The 20,336-nt window shown below is 30.7% G+C and overlaps 1 protein-coding gene across 1 annotated transcript; it reads right to left on the bottom strand.

The window, feature by feature from the left end:
- Nucleotides 1-1,756: 1,756 nt before the first annotated feature.
- LOC107964911 (CRISP/Allergen/PR-1) lies at nucleotides 1,757-10,241 on the bottom strand. The gene is made up of 7 exons (XM_016913816.2): nucleotides 9,763-10,241; nucleotides 4,647-4,768; nucleotides 4,477-4,558; nucleotides 3,487-3,623; nucleotides 3,204-3,304; nucleotides 2,046-2,140; nucleotides 1,757-1,876 (listed from the first exon to the last, which is right to left on the bottom strand). The coding sequence occupies exons 1-7, from the start codon at nucleotides 9,857-9,859 to the stop codon at nucleotides 1,839-1,841; spliced, it is 672 nt and encodes a 223-aa protein (XP_016769305.2). The 5' UTR covers nucleotides 9,860-10,241; the 3' UTR covers nucleotides 1,757-1,838.
- Between the last annotated feature and the right edge of the window lie 10,095 nt (nucleotides 10,242-20,336).

The raw sequence follows: 20,336 nt of genomic DNA, 5'->3' as shown, positions 1-20,336 counted from the left end.
CCACAGGCCGTTGCCAATAAATCCAAGAGAATTGTGTAGGAAGCCAGTCGCTCGGATATCCGGGATTTCGTTCTGCTCGAATAAGGGAATATTAAACTTTATTGCGATTTTTGCGTTCATATAATCCACCATTTTATTTCACCGCTGTGTTTTATTAAACGATAATTTTATACGTAATATACACACGCGTTCGTATTTGTATGATAGGTTTCTCTGTTCGAATGAAAAAAATTTGTTGTTTTATTCTCCTCTTTTTTTTGACTCGAAACTTTTCAAATTGTTTCGAAGAGATAAATAGCGATGATATATTTTATCAATTACGTTATAAAGTTGAATTCTTAATTGGAACAATAATTTTTCACTGTAAATTATATAGCTGTAACGAAGCTTTTCACTATGTCGATCAGGAAGTTTATATTGAAATTAATAATCAGAAAGAATCAGGATATGAAAAAGATAAATAATTATTATTAAAATAAATAAATTAAATATTTTACCTAAATAATTAATCGAATAAGAGTTTATTATAACAGTACAATTGAATTGGTTGAAATATTTTTTTCCCTAATGAAAGTCAATTTGTGTTTTTTTTTCTACGTTCTATCGGTGATTAAACTTTTCGAAATGAATTGAATTAATTGAAATAGTTGAAAAAAGAAAAAAAATATATGGATTATGAGAAAAAAGCACGCATCTTTCTTCCCTGTAAATATTTATACCCTTGCGTTTGTAGTTGCAGTCACGTAACGGTTGCGATGTAAAATGCATAAGAAGCACAAGAATCAAATGAGAAGCAGCTTCATGAAATGATGTACCAACTTTCCGTTCATATAAAATGCTAGATTCTGAAGATGTTCAAACTATATCTATGTGTGAAGATTAAACTTTGGTATATTTCCTGTTAAAATGAATAAAGAAAAGAAATAAAAAATCCAAATTATTTAATTTTTGGATCTGTGGTCCACATTTAATAATAGATCTGATATCTTAATATTAGATAAGATTGATAAAAATATTGAAAGATGTTAGAAGAAGAGATGTTTCATTATAAAGATTCATTATTTTTTTAATATTTTAATGATCATTATATTAAAATAATTCCTTTTTTTAATCAATAATAAATTTTCTTGTCATTTTTACCATTTATTTATCAATAAAACAAATTATTTATTGAAAGTATAATAATTTGATTTATAATTTAATATGAAATATGATATGAAATGTTAAATTTATAATTTATAAATATAATATAAATATAATGTGAAATATTAGGTTTTTTTTTCAATAATCTTTAAAAATTTAAGTCATAAATACATAAATAGGAGGGAACCTTATTAAATATTCTATGAATGATATTAATATTATTATTATTTTACAAGATTGTATTTTACATGATAAGATTTGTAATATAGTTATTATTATATTACAGTAAAACGCGTCATATTGTTGAATATTTTCAATACAATAAATTTTTATGTAGCTTTGTCTTATGTATTCGCCAGCGAAATAATTAAATTTCAACTTAATGAGATAGGCATGACATGCAACAGTTAGCCACATGGAATGATGCTACATTTCACTATACAAGTAAATATATGTATATATATATATATATATACATAATATATCCTTATATAATATATAAATATTCTAATTTAAATATTTTTAAACAAATTTGGTTTCTATAATCACGGATTATTTTTCAGAGACTAGAACAAGTCAAATCGATAATAAATAATCTATGGATCAGCCTTAATCGATCATTGACAAAAATATATGAATATTTATTTTTCTGTTTACCACTTAAACAGCTGACAATTAATTACAATTGATGATAATTAACATCGAGTTCCCAGATAATTATTGGTTCCTGCAGCTGAAAATGAAAGAATATGAATTTATTACAAAGTTTATTACATTACAATAAAACAGAGGAGTGTTTTTTGTTCTTTTTTTTTAAAAACGATAAATTTATTTATTTATTTATTTTTATTTTTTTGAAAAATTGTTGCCAATGATGAACAGAATCATTATGTGATACTCACAACAAAGGCCTCTGAATCGACTTGAAGAAGTCATCTTGTAATTGCTGCAGGCAGGTTGGCCTTGCTCATACGGTAGATGACCATCTACGTTGTCGCTACAATGCAAGGATATAATCTGAATATGATGGACAAAATGATTTTAAGTCGTTTAAAATCTATTAAAATTATTAAAAAATATTTGAAGATATTTAGTAGAGATATAGAGAATTGTGAAGAAATAACTAGAATCGATAGAAATTGTTTAGGGATATTGTTAGAGTTACTAGAACTTTTTACTAGAGATTTTAAAAGAATTATGAAAAGTTACTAGAAACATTTGAGATTATTTAGATATAATTATTAGAATAATTAGACAGTGAAAAAATATTAAATACTAAAAAATAAAAAGTATTTTACGGATTTTTAGGTTATAAAGTTAAAGATATTATTAGAATTAATAGAAATTTATATAGAATTATAGAAATTTACAAGAAATAACACAGTTATAAGCAATTGTGAAAAGTTATAGAGAATTATGAAATTAAAACTACATGAAATCATAAAGTTTTACAATTGAAACTTCATAAATTATTGAAATTGAGAGAATTTCAGTTTTTAGAAAAAAAAAATATATATTTACATTTCTTTTTTTCTATCTTTTTTTTTGATAAACTATCATATTTTTCAAATTCTTAATCTTTCTTTTTAATTCTTTTTAAACACTAGACAATTAGAAAAATAAAAATAGAAATAAACTCAATTGTTTACAATTTGGTTTGATAAAATTTGAAAGAATCATTTGGAGATTTAAAGATTTTTGTCCTATTTAGAATAAAAAAAAAAAAATGGCATATAGGCACATTCAATTTGTCGACGGTAATAAGTTGGCGATCGACAAGAAATATACGTGAAGCAACAAAATTTATGGCTGGATTCAATATGTCATTTCATATGAAAGCCTCCGATCTCTTTCATAAGAAATATCGAGGTCATCAGATTTTCCACCCCTTTCTATCTATTGAGCTCGATTAAAAATTGATTTTGACCAAAATGCAAAAAGTCTTAATTAATTAATAATTTCGAGAACAGTCACTTTGCCAAACTCTTTTTGGAGAAAATAGATTTGAATGTAGAGAAAAATATGGAAGAATTGACTCAAAATAAAGATCAAATTCTCACCCTGGTGCATAATTGCATACATAGTTTTTGACGTATCCATGGCCCGCATCAAAATAGTAAGTGAAGCCACAGCCTATTAAATAACTATTAGCCCAGAATATCTGAAATAAAAATCTAGTTCATATCTCTTTGCATTTGTTTTGAGAAGAAAAAATTGTTACTAGAAAAATATTTTATAACAGAGTTACTATTATTATTATAATCGAAATTTTTAATATGATTACCATAAAATGCAGTGATTTCTTTTTTAAAGAATAAAAAACGTATCTAAAAAAGAATCAACCTGATTGTAATGGCTAATACCGCCTTTATATTGCACTTCGTTGAACCAATTGTAGATCGTCTGACGCCAGTCCGGTAAATCGTTGAATTGCGTCGATGAAATTGTCTTGAGCATATTTTGTTCCACGTAGAATCCGCCTGTATAAATCGATCATCGTTAATCGTGATCTATAATCTTTTTTTTTGAAAGAGCAATCAATCGTTCTTTCTTCTGTCTCGATGATTTTTTTATTCATAATTTATTTATTTATTTATTTTAATTTACAATATATGTATATACTATTTTTGGATAAATCAATGGCGTCACAAGTGAATTGAACAGAGCCATCTATATTCTTGAATCGTCATTTTCTGTGGTAAAAGACTTCTATTTAAAATTTTCAATATTTGTTCAAATTTTCATAGAAATATAGAGAAATATTATTTTAGAAATATATATTTTCTATAAGATGTAAATATATATAGTGAATAAATAACGATTGAAACAGAGAACATTTATATTTTTACACGTCTGAATATCAGATGTTCCATAAGAAGGCAGAAGAGAGAAGAAAAATTGGCGGATCTGTCATGGGACATATACTAATGTAGATAACTTATGTGCCAGTTTTCCTATACCCACCACCAGAGGGATACACGCAGAAAATACTTCTCAAAAGTAACTCGTATAACTATGAGTATATAGGGAATATCATTTTTCCATAAACATTCTTTGACTGAACTTTCAATATTTTCTCGCATTCCTAATTTTTTGAAAATATTCATCTTTGTTAACACCGGAGTTACCATACCAATCAAAATTACTAGTTTTTACGATTTTATTTTAAAATTCTTACTTCGTATTATATTTTTTCCCCGCAATGATATATTTATTCAAAATTAAAATAATTTTGTATCGTGGCTACTAGTCGAAATGACTGATATTCGTCAAATTCAAGAATGATTTCTCAATGATTATAATTCTTAAAATAATTATCGCGAATCTACTCACGAATATGTCTGAAAGGATCGCGGATCTCAGCACATTTAGTTGCCCAATTTTGTGCCATGTCAGCAAGTTCATCGTCCCAGGTCTGAAAAAAGAATCATTGATTTTATCTCTACACGAGTTAAATTTTTTTTTTTAAATATTAAGAAGATCGAACGAAAATTATCTCTTACCAGCTCTCTCATATTGGCAGCACTAGGCATTCCTTGGATCTCTCCAAAACTTATTTTTTCTCTAAGACTATTATGCTCGTCTAAAATTAGCTGTTTATCTTGACAGGATACTTGGTCGGATTCTACAAATAAATCCATTACATATCAACAAGATTTAATTCTCTATATTCGGAATTTTTTTATTTCTTATGAAATTATTTTCGTTTCTGAAAAAAGTCAAGATGTAAAAATATATAATAATGATATAATGTTAAAATGATACTCGAAGATAGACGAAGAATCAGAGTTCAGAATTTTTCCCTTTTTGAATGTGAATCTTTGTAGGAAATTTAGTACTAACTAAATTTCAAACTCGATTGTTCTGAACATCAGTTAAGTTTAACAAGCCTTTAAGGCACATTAAGGATGATCCAATACGAGCAAAATCTTCAGAGAATAATAAGAAGTATTATATAGGATGATTCGCAAGTAACAAAATATTTAACAAATTTTTTTTTACATAAACGTCATCGTCAATTCACGAAACTTTAACTCGTTAAAATTTACCGCCATTTTTCTTTCCTTCCTTCTCTTTTCTTTCGTTCGTTTCCTTCAGTCACCGCGATTGGCCAACTTGACAGAAACTTTCTCTAAAGGAATCTGCTTTAACGACGTTTCCCTCTGTCTTTCCCGCGGACAACTTTCGTCCCTCCATATTCCTCTCCTTAATAACTTTTAGCTCCTCGACGAGGAGCAAAGAATGCAAATTTCTCGTCTCGGACGACGGGACGTGGAATTGGCAATCGAATTTTCATCCCTCGAAATCTTCTAGGGATATTTTTATCCAACTTTTGTCTACCGATTAACTCGAAGAAATTCAAGTCTTTGATATCGGATATTGAACATCGCCCAATTTAATTAAATGAAATTTTCAATACGTGAAAAATTTGAATTTGAAATGAAATTCCTCCTGGTGAAGAATTATATATTATTATTATTATTATATCATCATTATTCATTCTCGGAATGAAACGAGAGTTCGAGAAACATTTTCAATAACAATTCGACCCAAGCATCTTGGTGTCAGTGAATGAATGAATCCGCGTGGAATCCGCAAGCAAGCAAGGATTTCCCCGTAATTAAGTAGCAACTGCTTTAATTCGTGAATGTAATCGAATTTCGTGGTTGCTCGCCTGCACGGGTGAATACGCTATTTTTACCGTCGAATCGATGCACAGTCGTATTGAAATGTAATAGATTTCAATTTTCTCCCCGTAAATAATATACGAGGTGAATTATTCATGAAGCTAGGCCGGCGCACAGCTGGACGACGAAAGCGGAGCAATAAAGTTGCCTCGTTTCTTCTTGCTTCACTCTTTTTTTCTCCACGTTTATTTTGTCCTTCCCTTGTCTTTTTTAATCGCATCGAATTTATTCCCCGATGTATTAATTCCTATACAAATGTATCGGAAGTCGAGGAGGGAGAGGGGAGAAAAAAAGAAGAATTTTTTTCCCACTGCAAATCTGTAATCTGTTTTGTTCTCTTTTCTTCTTTCTTTTTTTCTCTCTCTCGAAACAAATACAATCTCTTTTAAATCACGTCACGAATTCATTCGACGAGATTTAAACACATAAACGAGAAACGTTTTTGCAATCAATCCCTTTCTTCTCCAATTAATCGCGATATATCTTTTACAATTATCCGCGTCGAATTTATTTTGTCACATTTGTGATAAGAAAATTACATTTTGCAAATCAATCCGAATTTTCATTCTATTATTTTCTTCTCTTTCCTTCTTTTAAATGATTCTTTTCGAAATAAAGGATTAAACGATGTATAAAATAAGATCTTTTTATAAATCGAATAAATCGAGGGTAATTTTATATCATCAAGCGACTCAAACTCGATTTTTGCTCGAATTTTTTCTTATTTTAAATTTATATCGCGAAAATATTCGACCAATTTCGCCTCTTAACAGGTCGCGAGAGTTATCATTCTCACTCCTCCCCCCCTGCCCTCCCCTTTCGTGGTTTTGTCGTAACGACGGTGGAATTATTCAAATTCTGAATAATTCGCGCCACGTTTCCATGTACAACCCGACATCAGGTTACCGCGGAAATTAAAATAATTTTCTTTGTTTCCAATTTTCCAACGTTCCCCTACCTCGTTGCTGGGAAAACTGAAATTACCGCAAACGCGACGCGAAACGTTTAATATTATTCCCGGGTTATTTTTACGAAATCTAGGGGAAAACTGTAAATTGATTAATTTACATTAAAATTTTACACGAAAATTTAAAAGAAGATCAATATAATCAATATTCACCACGTTTCAATTTTTACAATTTTTTCACCACGATTGATTAAATCGATTTAAAAATTTTTTCCTTTCCTTTCTTAATTCAATTACGTATTTGTGTTTAATTTTGTTTAATTTTTATGCGTCACGATTTTTTCTTATCAAACGAAGAAAGAGATTCGGCCATTATTATTACTCCAGATTGGCTGAACGAAAAAATAGCGAATCGGTTGGCAATACTCGGTTCTGGTTTCTTTTTGCAACGGAAATGAGGAAGGCTCGGTCGGTACGTAGTAGCGACTCAGCCGACACCTGCTAACTCTATTCTCTTGTCGTAGCACTTGGTTAAATGGATTTCGCCGGGAATGGACTTGCCAGCTTGTTAAATAAATAGTCCTTGGCTGCTGACCTCCATTCAAAGTTTTCCCCCCAAAGTTATTTCTATTCCTCGGAGAATATCTTTCTCGATCACTCGATCGATAATTCTATCCTTCTCTATTTTCTTCTTTTTCTCTAGGGATTTTTTCCATTTTACGATACATATATATATAAATTAATGGGAAATAAATTACTCTCCTTTTCTTTCTTGTTTATTCTCTCAAATCCTTTTTATTTTCGCTAAATCTTTTCCCTAGACGATTCCCCGGACAAATTCCCTAGACACATTTCCCACCGTTAATTAACTATTTCCCTAGAGGAATCCATTAGAATTTACTTACTTTTTCTTACTTTCTTCCCATTAAAAATTTCTCTGATTATTCTTCCACGTTTTTCCCCTCTCTCTCTTTTCTAAAATAAATTTTCCAAGAATGGAAAAAAAAGCGTTTTTTTTTTTTTTTACGAATCGCCTCGTTCCAGAAACTTTTCCCCTCCCTTTCTCCCCTTTCTTTCGGTGAAATCGAATAGTTTTTTAATCGAGACGATTCAAGACTGCAAGGTAGTACAGGAAAAGGAGTTCCTCCGGAAACTGGTGGAAAGGAAATCAGGGCACGCGGGTCGACGGGAGAGGCCCGTCACATCTCGGGTAAAATTTCGTATTCCGGTTCCGCACAGTTTCCACTCGTCGTCGTCCCTCCTCGTCGCTCTCCATGGGAATATTCAAGGGAGTGCCGAGATACGCGATCGTTGAACGAACTTGACTAATTGCCGCTTCGAGAAACTGTTATTCAACGGGGAGGGGAGAGAGGGGGGAGTGTTGCACTTGGAACAAACGAAATCGCTTCTTCTCCTTCTTCTTTACCATCCCTCGGTAATTGGAGGATCCCGATGCATCGATAATCGGTTTAAAAAACAACAGAAGGAACGATGGAACGATTAGGAAAAGGAATGAGAAAGACAGAGAGAGAGATAAAAAGGATTCAAAAGAAGGAGGAGGGATGAGAAAGGGATCGAAAGAAGAGAAAATGTTGATTATTTCGAAAACGAACGTTCAGATAACGGATACATACACACATTATATTAATTTTTGAATTAATAATTTGAATTTTAATTATATAGTGTTGCATTTTTAACTTTATTAGAACGAAAAATTATTTAGGTTATATTCAAGATCAGAAAGGGCCTAATAAAATTTTATTGTAGATATATTTTAATCTTTTAATGATGCATTAAAATTATTATCTAAGGAATGATTTTTTTTTAATTATTCTAATTTATTTATTTATAGACCAATAATAATATTTTGTTTTCTGTCAACAATTATATGAATTTTATATCCTTGAATTAGACTATTATATATTTTATAGAATTTAGAATTTTATTTATATTAGGATTAAGAGTCTATCCTGTATATACATGCATATTTTTATCATTGAAATTAATTTCAGATAAGGAATTATCTTAATTGTAAACGATTCGAAAAAGGTATAGGAAATTATAACACGCTGTTTCGTTTCCTTTTTTATAGTCCTCATTGTTTCCACTCCCATCCCATTGCTCGAAATATTTCGTCTACAACTTTTAATTACATCGCGTGTGTAATTTTCATTGGCTTGCGATTTTATTGCAAAAAAAAAAAAAAGAAAAAAAAAAGATATACACTTCTTATCTTTACAACAACCGTTTAAGTATCGAAATTACTTTTTTTTTCCCTTCTTTTTTTAACAATCCCATCACGTCGCAGTCATAGATTTCGTTCATTTGCAATAAAGATAATCCCTCGCCTCGAAACCGGCCGATCAATTACATCGATTTCATTTTTACGATCGGATGATCCATAAACCGATCTAGGAAGGATTGATTTCTCCAAGTTTAAACGCTCGATCGTGACTAGTCGTTTGTTTCTTATCTAGAAGACTGTAGAAGACTCGACGAAGGGGTTGGAAAATCCACGAGATTATTCGAATTGTAAATCCTCGGCCAAGGCAGACGAACAAAAAGCAATAAATTTTCATGCGCGAAGTGCTGAGATCGAGGAAAACGATCTTCATCATCAGTGAGAAAATTCTTCGTTTCACGAATTTATTCTTTAACGAAGATCGTTCAGAAAGAAAATTTGCAATTTTCTTCCTCGATGATTGGCAATTCTCATTTATTTTTCTTTACGAAATCGTTTTCTACCTCGAAATCCTCCTCGAATTTGTTATTCTCTTATTTATCGTAATTTGTACGAATTTTTCTAATTTTCTTTTCTTCTTCCAAATTTTCGAACTTTTATAATTTTTCCCGATTGTCGACTATTTTTTTTTTTTAATAACTAATTTTGCTCGTTTTCCAAATCTTATTTCTAATTTTATTCTAATTTTGTCGATATTAAAATATAATTAATAAATATTATCGTGATTATGATTCATTCGAATTAGAAAATCTTAGGATTAGGATCAATTGATTCTTACTTACTCAGCAAAGCCTTGCCGATGCAGGAAATAACATCCGCCGAACCGGTCGAAACAAAGATGAAAATCAACGTCAGTCGAATTGTTCCCTCCCGCGCCATTTTCTCGATTTTCTCGCGACGAATGGAATATCTTTCACCGGGAAAAAAAATCTTTCTACATATAGGAGAAAGATTATTGGACGATGGTTTCCAGATCGGTCGATAAAACAGATTGATTCGCAAGCGTCGTCGTAGGAATCGGGCGAAACTGACAGGCGAGCAGGGTCCGCGCGTTGGCCTTTATATTCCTCTTCTCTGTCCCTGCAGTTTGGAACGTGTAATTGTTCAGTTTCCCCTGGTGGGGGATTCAATCCTTGGTTGGATGGAATCAGTCTCAAAGTTACCAGGGGAGAATTTTTTGTCGGGAGGATCAGCGAAATCCTGGTGAATTTTATGGGAATTACCAGATCTAGATAGATTTTCCCCCAGATAAGGTATCTGGTAACTTTAGATATAATTTTTTGTAAATTAATTAAGCTTGTTAAGTAATAAATAATTTTATATTGATTTTTATAATTTAATCAAACAATTAATTTTGTTAAGTATACAATTGATAAATATTTTTAATAATTGTCACATTATATTGATACGATTAGTGACTTTTTAGAACGGATTTATTAAAAATATATATAATTATTGAGATAAGTTAAGTTCGGGGCATTAAGTAGTTAAGTTTGAATCCAATTGGCGTCGGTTTAAATTTGAGTCAGAATTCTATTACTAGTTCAAGCTAGTTCAAGTTTTACTTTTATCAAATCAAGATTCGATTTACGTTTCTATCAAGTTAAGCTAAGATTACGTTAGTATTTCATGCTAGTTCTCAGTCAACGTTTGATTCGATCAAACTTGAGTTAATTAAAGGTTTGAGTTAAGGTTTGCGTCGGTCAAGGGTCAACCCGATGTTTAGGTTAGGTTCAGAGATTAAGATAAAAGCCCCTTTGAACTTTCCACGTTTAATCTTCGATTATTTCGAATTCTTATCATCGTGGAAGATATTCAATTCGAGTTTAATCTTCAAGAGTTGAAAAGACAATGCGACGACAATTGTTTCGAGTAAATTTTCCACGTACAAAAGTTCCCTAGTCGAAAGCTCGTACACGGAAATTCCCCCACGTTTCCTTACCAACTTTCCTTTTGCTCGTTGCCTTTTTAACAAATTAAAACGTCACCTCGTTGCGAATAGCGTATCTCGATAATTAATGCGCTCGTGGTGTATTACAAGATTAATAACACCTTCCGCAAATGCAGATTGTGGATGATATCCCAACTAGTTAAGACGGAGAAGTTCCAAGTTTCCCGGCAGATGCTGTATCCTCACAAAAGGTGCGATTATTTCGAACCTTACTAATTGCACGTGATTAAACTTTGCTTTGTGTTAATATCTGTCGAAATATAAACGCAAAATTCTCTTTATTTTCTAATTTTATTTAATTTTACTTAACGATCTGCAAGAAGGAAAGATACTGTTCAAAATTTGATCGAGCAAAATTTAAGAAAAAAATCTTTATCTTTCTTTTCATAAACTTTTGTTTAATTTAATTTATAGAAAATAATGTTTTTACATGTAGAAATAATTTTGCAATTTACATAAATTGTCAAAATTATTGTCAAAAAAATACAAACAAAAAAAAAGAATTCATAAACTTTTGTTTGATAATTTATAGAAGATAATGTTTCCACGTATAGAAATAATTTTGCAATTTACATAAAGATCAAAAAAATACAAAAAGAAAAAAAGAATTAAAAATTCAACTGTCTTTGCAAATTGAAAAAAGGTTGAACAATTATTTTCATCGTATAAAATTGGACCTTTCGTGAAATTTTAACGACACGTATCGATTTTCGATTATCGGTTTCCCATTGAGATGATTAGATGATTAATTATTGGCCTAACAGTTAATTGGAAAATGGAATAAATATTTCGTATAACGTTTGAAACAATTTTAAACATCGATGTTCCTAAAATATTTGGTGATCATCCAGCCTCGATAATCTCGAATAAATTATTATTATTATTATCATTATTATAATTTTAAACAAGTTCAACAATCTTCTCTTTTCTTTCTTGAAAAAAAATCAAACTTTTAAAATTTTTACTTAATTACTCGATCTATTTTTTGAGAGGACAAATTTTTCAAAATCGGCTTATTAAAATAACAACAATATAATTAACCTAAAAATCTTTTCATCAACGAAGAAAGAAAAAGATTGGAAGATTAAAATTATCATTAAGACACAACATTCTGTGACGATGATGATTTACAGAGAGAGAAAAGAAAAAGAAAAAAAATAGCGGAGAGAAACAAGGCACGTTTTAAACGGTGAACGTGAGGTAGCCCGAGCAGTTTGTTAAACCGAAAGTTAGCCCGAAATGATTTATCTGTTGGCGAACGTGCGAAAAGCGACGCTGCTCGCGAATGCACGCCGCGGCGGGGCCGCGTGCACTTTGGAATGCAAATTCCTCCGCCACTTTGCGCCCCACCGAGAAAATTTTCTCCACGCGAAACGTGCCCTGCGTTTCGCCTTGTCTACTTCGATTTATTTCCCGCCGATCCCTTCCCCCTTCACCGACTTTCCTATATATAACTGCGAACAATTTCATTTTCTTTCTCAACTTTTACCTCCAACAATACTTTCCTTTCTTTCTTTTTTTCTTTTTCTTTTTTTTTGGAAGTTTCATTTCTCGAAGAGATTTTTTTTAAATCGATATCTTTTTCTGTTTCAATTCGATGTATTAATTATGGATTTATATTTATTATATTTTGAACGATTTTATTAATTTTTTTTATTTTCGAAGAAGAGATGAAATTCGAAGAATTGCATAGATTTGCATTAACGAGCGTGTAACATGAAAGATATATAACAATTCAACAATTCTTCTTTCGAACAATTTTAATTTACACTTTCTGAATTCGTGATTTCGAATATTGGAATTGATTTTGAAATATGGGATAAAAAAACGGTACGATAATTTAACGAACTTTCGAACGAAAGTTAAATAACAATAAAATTTTTTCAAACTTCTCCTATTCTTTTCTACGTTCATCATTAAACAATCTGATTTATTTCTCCTTCTTCGTTTACGATCAATAATATTGCCAATACAGATAAGTGCGAGTAATGGGAATAATATTGTCAATATCAATAAGGATCTAAAGATAAAAGTGTATATAATGAAGTATATTGTATTATACAATATTATTGCCAGTAATATCGATTGTACTTGAAAGAGATAAGAAATGAAAAACGTAACCCAAGTCATCTTTTTCAAATGAAATGAAAAATAAATATTCCCTTTACCCATCTTCTGTAATCCAGAATAAATAATAAACAAGAAATAATATCTCTCGATTTATTCTCTTATTCTTCCCTGTTCAAGATACTCCTCGTTAAACTGAAACTTTTCGTTCGTAATCTCGTTCAATGCAATTTCAATTACAAATTGTCAACTCATATCGCGATAATTACTTTTCATAGAAATTTCGAAATATCCCCTCCAATTATCGCGACTCTTCTCGAAGCAAGCCTCGAAAGGAAGAGAATCGTCAACTGTGAGGTTATCGCAATCAGGTTATCGATCAGATTATTCTAAAAATATCTGATGGTTAAACGCGGTTTCACGTGTTATAACGAGTTTTCGCGGACCACTTGTCCTTGTTTCCAATCAAAGAAGTCGCGTCTTGCCCGATGATGAACGATCAAAGGGAGGAGAAGCTGGTCCAAAGGAGTCGCTCACTCTTCCCTCCCTCTTCGAATAAGTGTCGGATCGATTTTTCTTAATTGCATCCCCGCCAATCGTCTTCTCCTTCTTCACCCACGTGCTTTCTTCATCGAATTCAATTTTCTTCTCTTCTTTTCCTTTCGAGATGTAAAAATTTGGGGGTTGAGAAATAAAAATGATGCTTTTAATTCGAATCGAGGGATGAAGTTTTTTAAGTTCGAAATTAATATTGGAAAATTATTCGAGAAATGGTAAAAAAGAAACCTCTTCTTCTTTTTTCCCTCTCTTTTTAATTCTTCTTTCAAACAATTTCAATTTGCACTTTCTGAATTCGTGATTTCGAATATTGGAATTGATTTTGAAATATAAAACGGGATAAAACGGTACACGAATTTGTCTTTTTATAATAAACGAAATTGATTATATTGATTAATTGGACAATGGGTGTATCAAATTTTGTGAACGAAGAAGGTGGAAATTTTACTGCCAAAAATTTTCTGGCGCACGAAATTTTCATTCGGAGGAACATAATTTGAAGGAGAGTGAAAATTTTCAGGAATTTAACGCACTTATCTCTTTTATGTAGCCACGTATATTCAAGAATAAAATTCTTGTTATGAAAATTTGCAATATTTTCATATCCCACAATTGTATCGAAAAATTTTCATTTCCCTGTAAGTTAATGAAGAATATCCATGTCGTATCGGATTTAAATTCAGAGAAATTGATCTCTCTTTTTTATTCAAAAATAAATTTCTACGATTTTTACACCAAATAACGTTTTACATACTTCTTTCATTCTCTGTTCCCATTATTTCATCCAATTTTTTTTTTTACTACATTTGATCTATTTTTTTTAATCAAACAATAAAACATTTAAAACAACGACTTCAAACTAGTATTGGAATTGCACACCAATGAGAGGCTTACATAAATATACCCAAAACTTTTGTAATTAATATTTTTTCCAAATTGTTTCTCACCTCTTCAAGCAAAAAACTGGAGAAAGATACTTTTCCTGTTTGAAAATCAAAAAAGTAAAACTTTCAATAATTTTTAATCTTATCAAAATTTATTAGAATCCTATATTAATCGATAAATCTTACTTTATTAAGAAAATTTATGCACAAGATTTTATGAATTTCCATCTTGGGAAACGTTCATCATTGACATTAGCCAGGAATCAAGCGACGTTAAAGCAACGTCCTAATTTCAGCTTCGGTCAAAAGTTCGTTAATTAGGGAGCCACGTTAATTGGACAGGCGTTAATCAAGAGTCGTTAAATTAGCCTGTTAATAATCAGCACTCAGCCCCTTAATGTTTAATTGAAAGACTCGTTAATTCGAATCACTGTTTCCCTCAACCAGAGATTAATCGGTGTTCCTTAATTACCTTCCTAATAATTGAAACTCCAACTGGGAGAATTCAACCCGATTTCCAAATTACACTCGGCATACACACGCTCGTTAACGTTGATCCCGAATCCAACCGAATGAGAGGAAACTGAACGAGGAACGAAATACAATTTTTATATATTTTTTTTCTCCTTTTTCTTTCACTTAGAAATACATGTATACATTCGATTATTAATAATTTCACTCATTTAGTGAATGAATTTATTCTAATTAAATAAAAAACTTACTAGTTTTATTTATATGTTTACAATGTTATTAAAATATTGTCATTGTCGAATTCAAAATATTTTTCCTTGTATTTTGTTAATCATATTCTCGTATCATACATATATATATATATATATTTTCTTTTCAAATGATTTAAAGAAAGGCATCCAGCCATTTCTCCTTCGTAATATTTTCAATATGGCGAACACTTGATCTTCTTTCGATTCTATTAAAAAAAAAATTATACGTAAATAAACCAAATTAAAAAACTTACTAGATTTATTTATATGTTTACAATACATGTTATTATTAAAATACGTCATTGTCGAATTCAAAATATTTTTCCTTGTATTTTGTTAATTATATTCTCGTATCATACATATATATATATATATATTTTCTTTTCAAATGATTTAAAGAAAGGCATCCAGCCATTTCTTCTTCGTAATATTTTCAATATGGCGAACACTTGATCTTTTTTCGATCGTGTATTAAAAAAAAAATTATACGTAAATAAACCGAATTCCACGATGATAATAATAGCTAACGTAAAATTAAGCGGAAACAATCAATAAATTGTGTACGTTATCATCCGAATAATTTTACGATTGTTATTATATTCGAATAAATTATTTCGAATGTATATATAACGATAAATTATTCGAGCGAATAGAGGGGAATAATTTTGTTAGGATTGATTAATAATTATCATTCGCATTAACTATATATATATATATACATATATATATCAAGTTAATTATTTTAGATAAATATTTATTCAACAGTTCGAACGAGTTTCCTCGTATTATTTATATACCAACCTCGTGTATACAATTCGTTCAAAAATTAAAATTGAAGATTAGATTCTCGTTTCTTTCTCTCTTTTTTTTTCGAGATCGAATCGTATCTTTCTGTCTTTCTTGAAGGAGATTCGTAAGAAGAGGGGGAGGATTGGAAATGGAGGGACGACGGAAGTACTCGAGCTCTTAGTAATCGTCGTATCGTTTATTTCATTTGTAACTACATTAATTTCTTCTTATACATTAGCATCATCTTCCCTTCTCTTCTTTCATAATTTTCTCTTCTTTTTTTTTTTTTTCCACTTTTTTTTTGTCCTCTTTGTCGTCCATTTAACTCGTTACGTACAACGGTGTGTAATAACATTTATAATATCTTTATTTATTTATTTTTAATTTTTCTTCATAACCTAACAACGTTTAACGCGACACACATTCGTAATTTTATTCTTCGCATCCTTTTATTCTTTCTCTCTCTCTCTTCTTTCACTCACGCATGTACACAATATTTCTCACTCTCATCCTTTTTGTATATATATATATATATTTATATTTATATATTTATATATATTTATTTATATATATTTCTCTTTTTTTTTTGTTTAATATATCATCTTATCTCGCCACATTCTCCTTTCTTCATCTTTCATTCTTCCTCCTCCTCTTCTTCTTCTTCTTTTTATATTATACTTTCGCTTTTGTTTCCACCCTTCTGCTTTCCTTCCTTCTCTTTTTTCTTCTTTTTTTTTGAACCTCGATTGACGAAAAGCAAAAGCGCGAGCACTCTGTGCAAGTGTGTTATACATACATACATACATACATACATACATATAATATATATATATATCGTTATATATAATATATATAATATATAAAATTCAATTGTGTGTTTTATATATATATGTATATATATATATATACATATATAATAGAATAAATCTGTGAGATACGGTGTTATATCATTATATATATTATATATGTACATACATGCACGTAATCGTGGTATTACAATTATGTATTTAGTTATTAATTAGCGCGTTCTATATATATATAAGATAAAGTAAAATTATTCTTCCTCTCATTCTCTTGTCTACTATCCACCTTTTTTTTCAGGGAACTAATAACTTTCCATTTTTCATTCTCACATACATTTTGACACGTGACTAAAGCATATGGAGAAGAGAGGTTATCCTCGTTGAGCACATTTTTTATCTTTATTCTCTTTTCCTTATTTATCTCAAAAATGTAACTGGAACATGAGAACTGTATATATATAGGGATATTAAAGAAAGAAGAAAAAGATAGAGTAACAAAAATTGAATTGGCAACAGATTTTTGAAAACAAGAGAAAAGATTGATGAAAATATTTTTCTTAAGATGATAAAATTGTTTCTCTTCTTCTTTTTTTTTTTGGAAAACTTATTAGATGACCATTGAGCAGATTTCTAGCAAAAAAAGTCCCTAGATCCTCTCTGTCTTCCTTCGATCCAGCGAAGAGATTAACGCTTTTGTTTTTTCAAGTGAAAAGATATCTAACTTTCTTCACCTTCGATCAATAAACGAATTTACGTAGACGAGTACAATCGTGTTATATATCATATATTATTTTTAGTATTTAATCAATATTCATTTAATTTTAAATATGAAATATTCAAATATAGAATATATCGGATCTGAGATTCATCAACTTGGGAGTAAAAGGTTAATTACGAATTGAGATAAAAGTAAAATCAAATCAAATTAGGATCAGATTAAAACTACTAATCTAAAAAGTTGAATATAAATTTTGATAGATTGAAATTCAAACAAAGTTACTATTAGATGTAGTAACTAATTACCAGATACAACTAAGTAACAACTAGATATTAAAATCCCAACAACTAGAATTATAATATCAAGCAAAAAGGATAACATATTATATTATTATTATTAGTATATTAGAAACGTTGCGTTAAAAATGATCCTCGTGAAAATATATTACAAATAAATGAAAATAAATTTTCGCGTCGATCAATTCCTCCTCCAATTTTTCTTTTTACACGAGGGCCACACGCGAGAAATAAAACACAGCAGCTGTTGTTTGTTGCGCCGGAATCCGGGTGTTGGCCCACTTAGGCCGAGTTTGCCCCGCGGAAACGATCAAAGGGGTGGCTTTGAAGCGTGCTTACGGGGGCGAGGTGTGGCAGGTGCGCGCCTATATGCACGCGCATTCATCTCTTCCTTTCACCATCCTCGCCTCAAAGTGTACCAAGCCTCGCGGGCTTCTGCCTTTCCTCTTTCCCTCTCTTTCTTGACTTCTTGGGAAGAGAGGAAGAGGGGAAAGAAAGAAAGAAAAGAGAAAGGGAGGAGCGAAAATGGCGAAAAATTTCCTTCTCCGCGTGCGGAATAATTTAGACGGGTCTTGATGGCGTTGTATACACACGTCAGCCTCTATTTTTAACCACGAAATCTTGCGACGAGCTACTATCCGCCTCTTGCTATCACGACTTTTCCTTTCGCTCGAAAATTTCCTCGTTTATTTCCCTTTTGTCTATACTTATTATTATTATTGTTGTTGTTGTTTTTGAGCAGAATTTCTTTTTTTATATATTTAAAAGGTAACATCGTGGCATTGGATTCGATATTTTCTGCTCTCTTTCTTTAATTTATTATTATAGGTTAGATTTACTAGATTATTAAGCTCGTGAAAATGACGGGTTTTTTATTTTTTGAATGCTTTTTAATATTAAGATATAGGAATATTATTATTCGTAACATTTTATATATATATGTATATATAATAGATATATTTAAGTGCACAACGTTATTTATAATTCTATCTCTGATAAAATATCATGTTTCCATTTTGATATATTTTTTTGAATCTCTGAGAAAAAACAATATATAAATTCTTCTATTTAAGCGTTTCAAAGATGTCGTGTTTACGTAAGTTTCTTGGCTCTTAACAACTTAAAGTAACTTTATATAATCGGATTTCAGGAATATAGGATATATAATTTGGTTTCTCTCAGGAACGTGAACAATTAGCGAGTTCCAACTCCACTTTGTAACCATTTCCGTTAATTTATCCTTGTTTCAGACGAGGATCTTAATCGACTGTTTCTTCTATTTCTTCTATTTCAATCTGTGATTGTAATTTTCCACCGCCTCGTATCGTAAATAGAAATTTACTCCCCAATCGGGGATGATCTGAAAGGGTGAAGTTCAAAATAAAGATCGACAGAAATATAGAGGGATATTTTATACACATTGAGCTAATAAAATTTTCTAAATTTTATATATAATTTTATATAGATGATTTCCAATTGTTGTTGTCAATCCATTTCTAAAATTTCGTCGTGTCAAAATTTACATATACGATATTGAATTAATTTATCAATATTGTCTAACATCTTTTTTTAAATTTTCTACAACCTTGTTTTTCGAAAGTCAAAAATATCTACAATTTTACAAATTTTCCTTCACCCCTTTCGTGCAATTAATTAACCTTCCATTCTTCCAGATTTCAAATTAATTTAAAAATCGCAAGAAAATTTCATTTTAACAACAATTTATTAAACCTATCACCACTTTTCCGCCATTTCATCCACGCAACCTTGTTCTTCTCGCAGGTTTTTCACGAGAAATCGTCTCCATTTCGCTTTTTCCCTCCCGCTTAAGCGGATTCGGCACGCCGTTACTACTTTCCAGTGGTACAGCACTACGCTTTCTTCGACCTTGCTCTTTCGGGTTAAATACCGTTTTCTCATCCTCCTCTTCGTTCTCCCGTTTCTTTTTTTCGTACGAACGATTCGTTACCTCCTCTCTTTCCTCCTTTTTTTTCTCCTTTTCCATCAAGTAGAAGGATGGTGGAAAGAAGGATCGTAGTAACCTTTTGGTCGTTTTACAATCGCACGTTCTTTTTGAACTTCTCTACCCCAGCGCCATCATTATCCGCTTGTATTCTTTCGCCTTCCCCCACTTCGCGCCTTTCTTAATTTGTCCAGTCGATAATCGTTAGGTTTATATAAGAAATTTCCAGTCGATAAAGTGGACTTGAATTTGGTTTCGGAAATATGGCGTCTTAATTTTTAATGTTAGATGCGAGTAGATTGTACCTTAAATGTTTTATTCAATGGAGTTAAAGCTGAATTTGTTTATGGAAAATTTAAATTTTGAATTAAATAAAAATACAATTATTGAATTCGACTGTATTTAGAAAGAGGTTAATTTTAAATACTTGATTGGGATTAATTCAAAAATAGATGAAAAGTCGTGGACGAAAAATGAAACATTGTTGAAAATAATTTAAATTCTACCACTAATTCTTCTTTATTTTCACAAATTGTTGCACTTTCATGACTCAAATCTAACCTAACCTATCTCCATCCTTAATCTTTCTCTCGTAAATGATTGCC

The sequence above is a fragment of the Apis mellifera genome, linkage group LG8, assembly GCF_003254395.2.
Source record: "Apis mellifera strain DH4 linkage group LG8, Amel_HAv3.1, whole genome shotgun sequence".
NCBI classification, from domain to species: Eukaryota; Metazoa; Arthropoda; class Insecta; order Hymenoptera; family Apidae; genus Apis; species Apis mellifera.
This window is presented reverse-complemented; position numbering and strand designations above follow the sequence as displayed.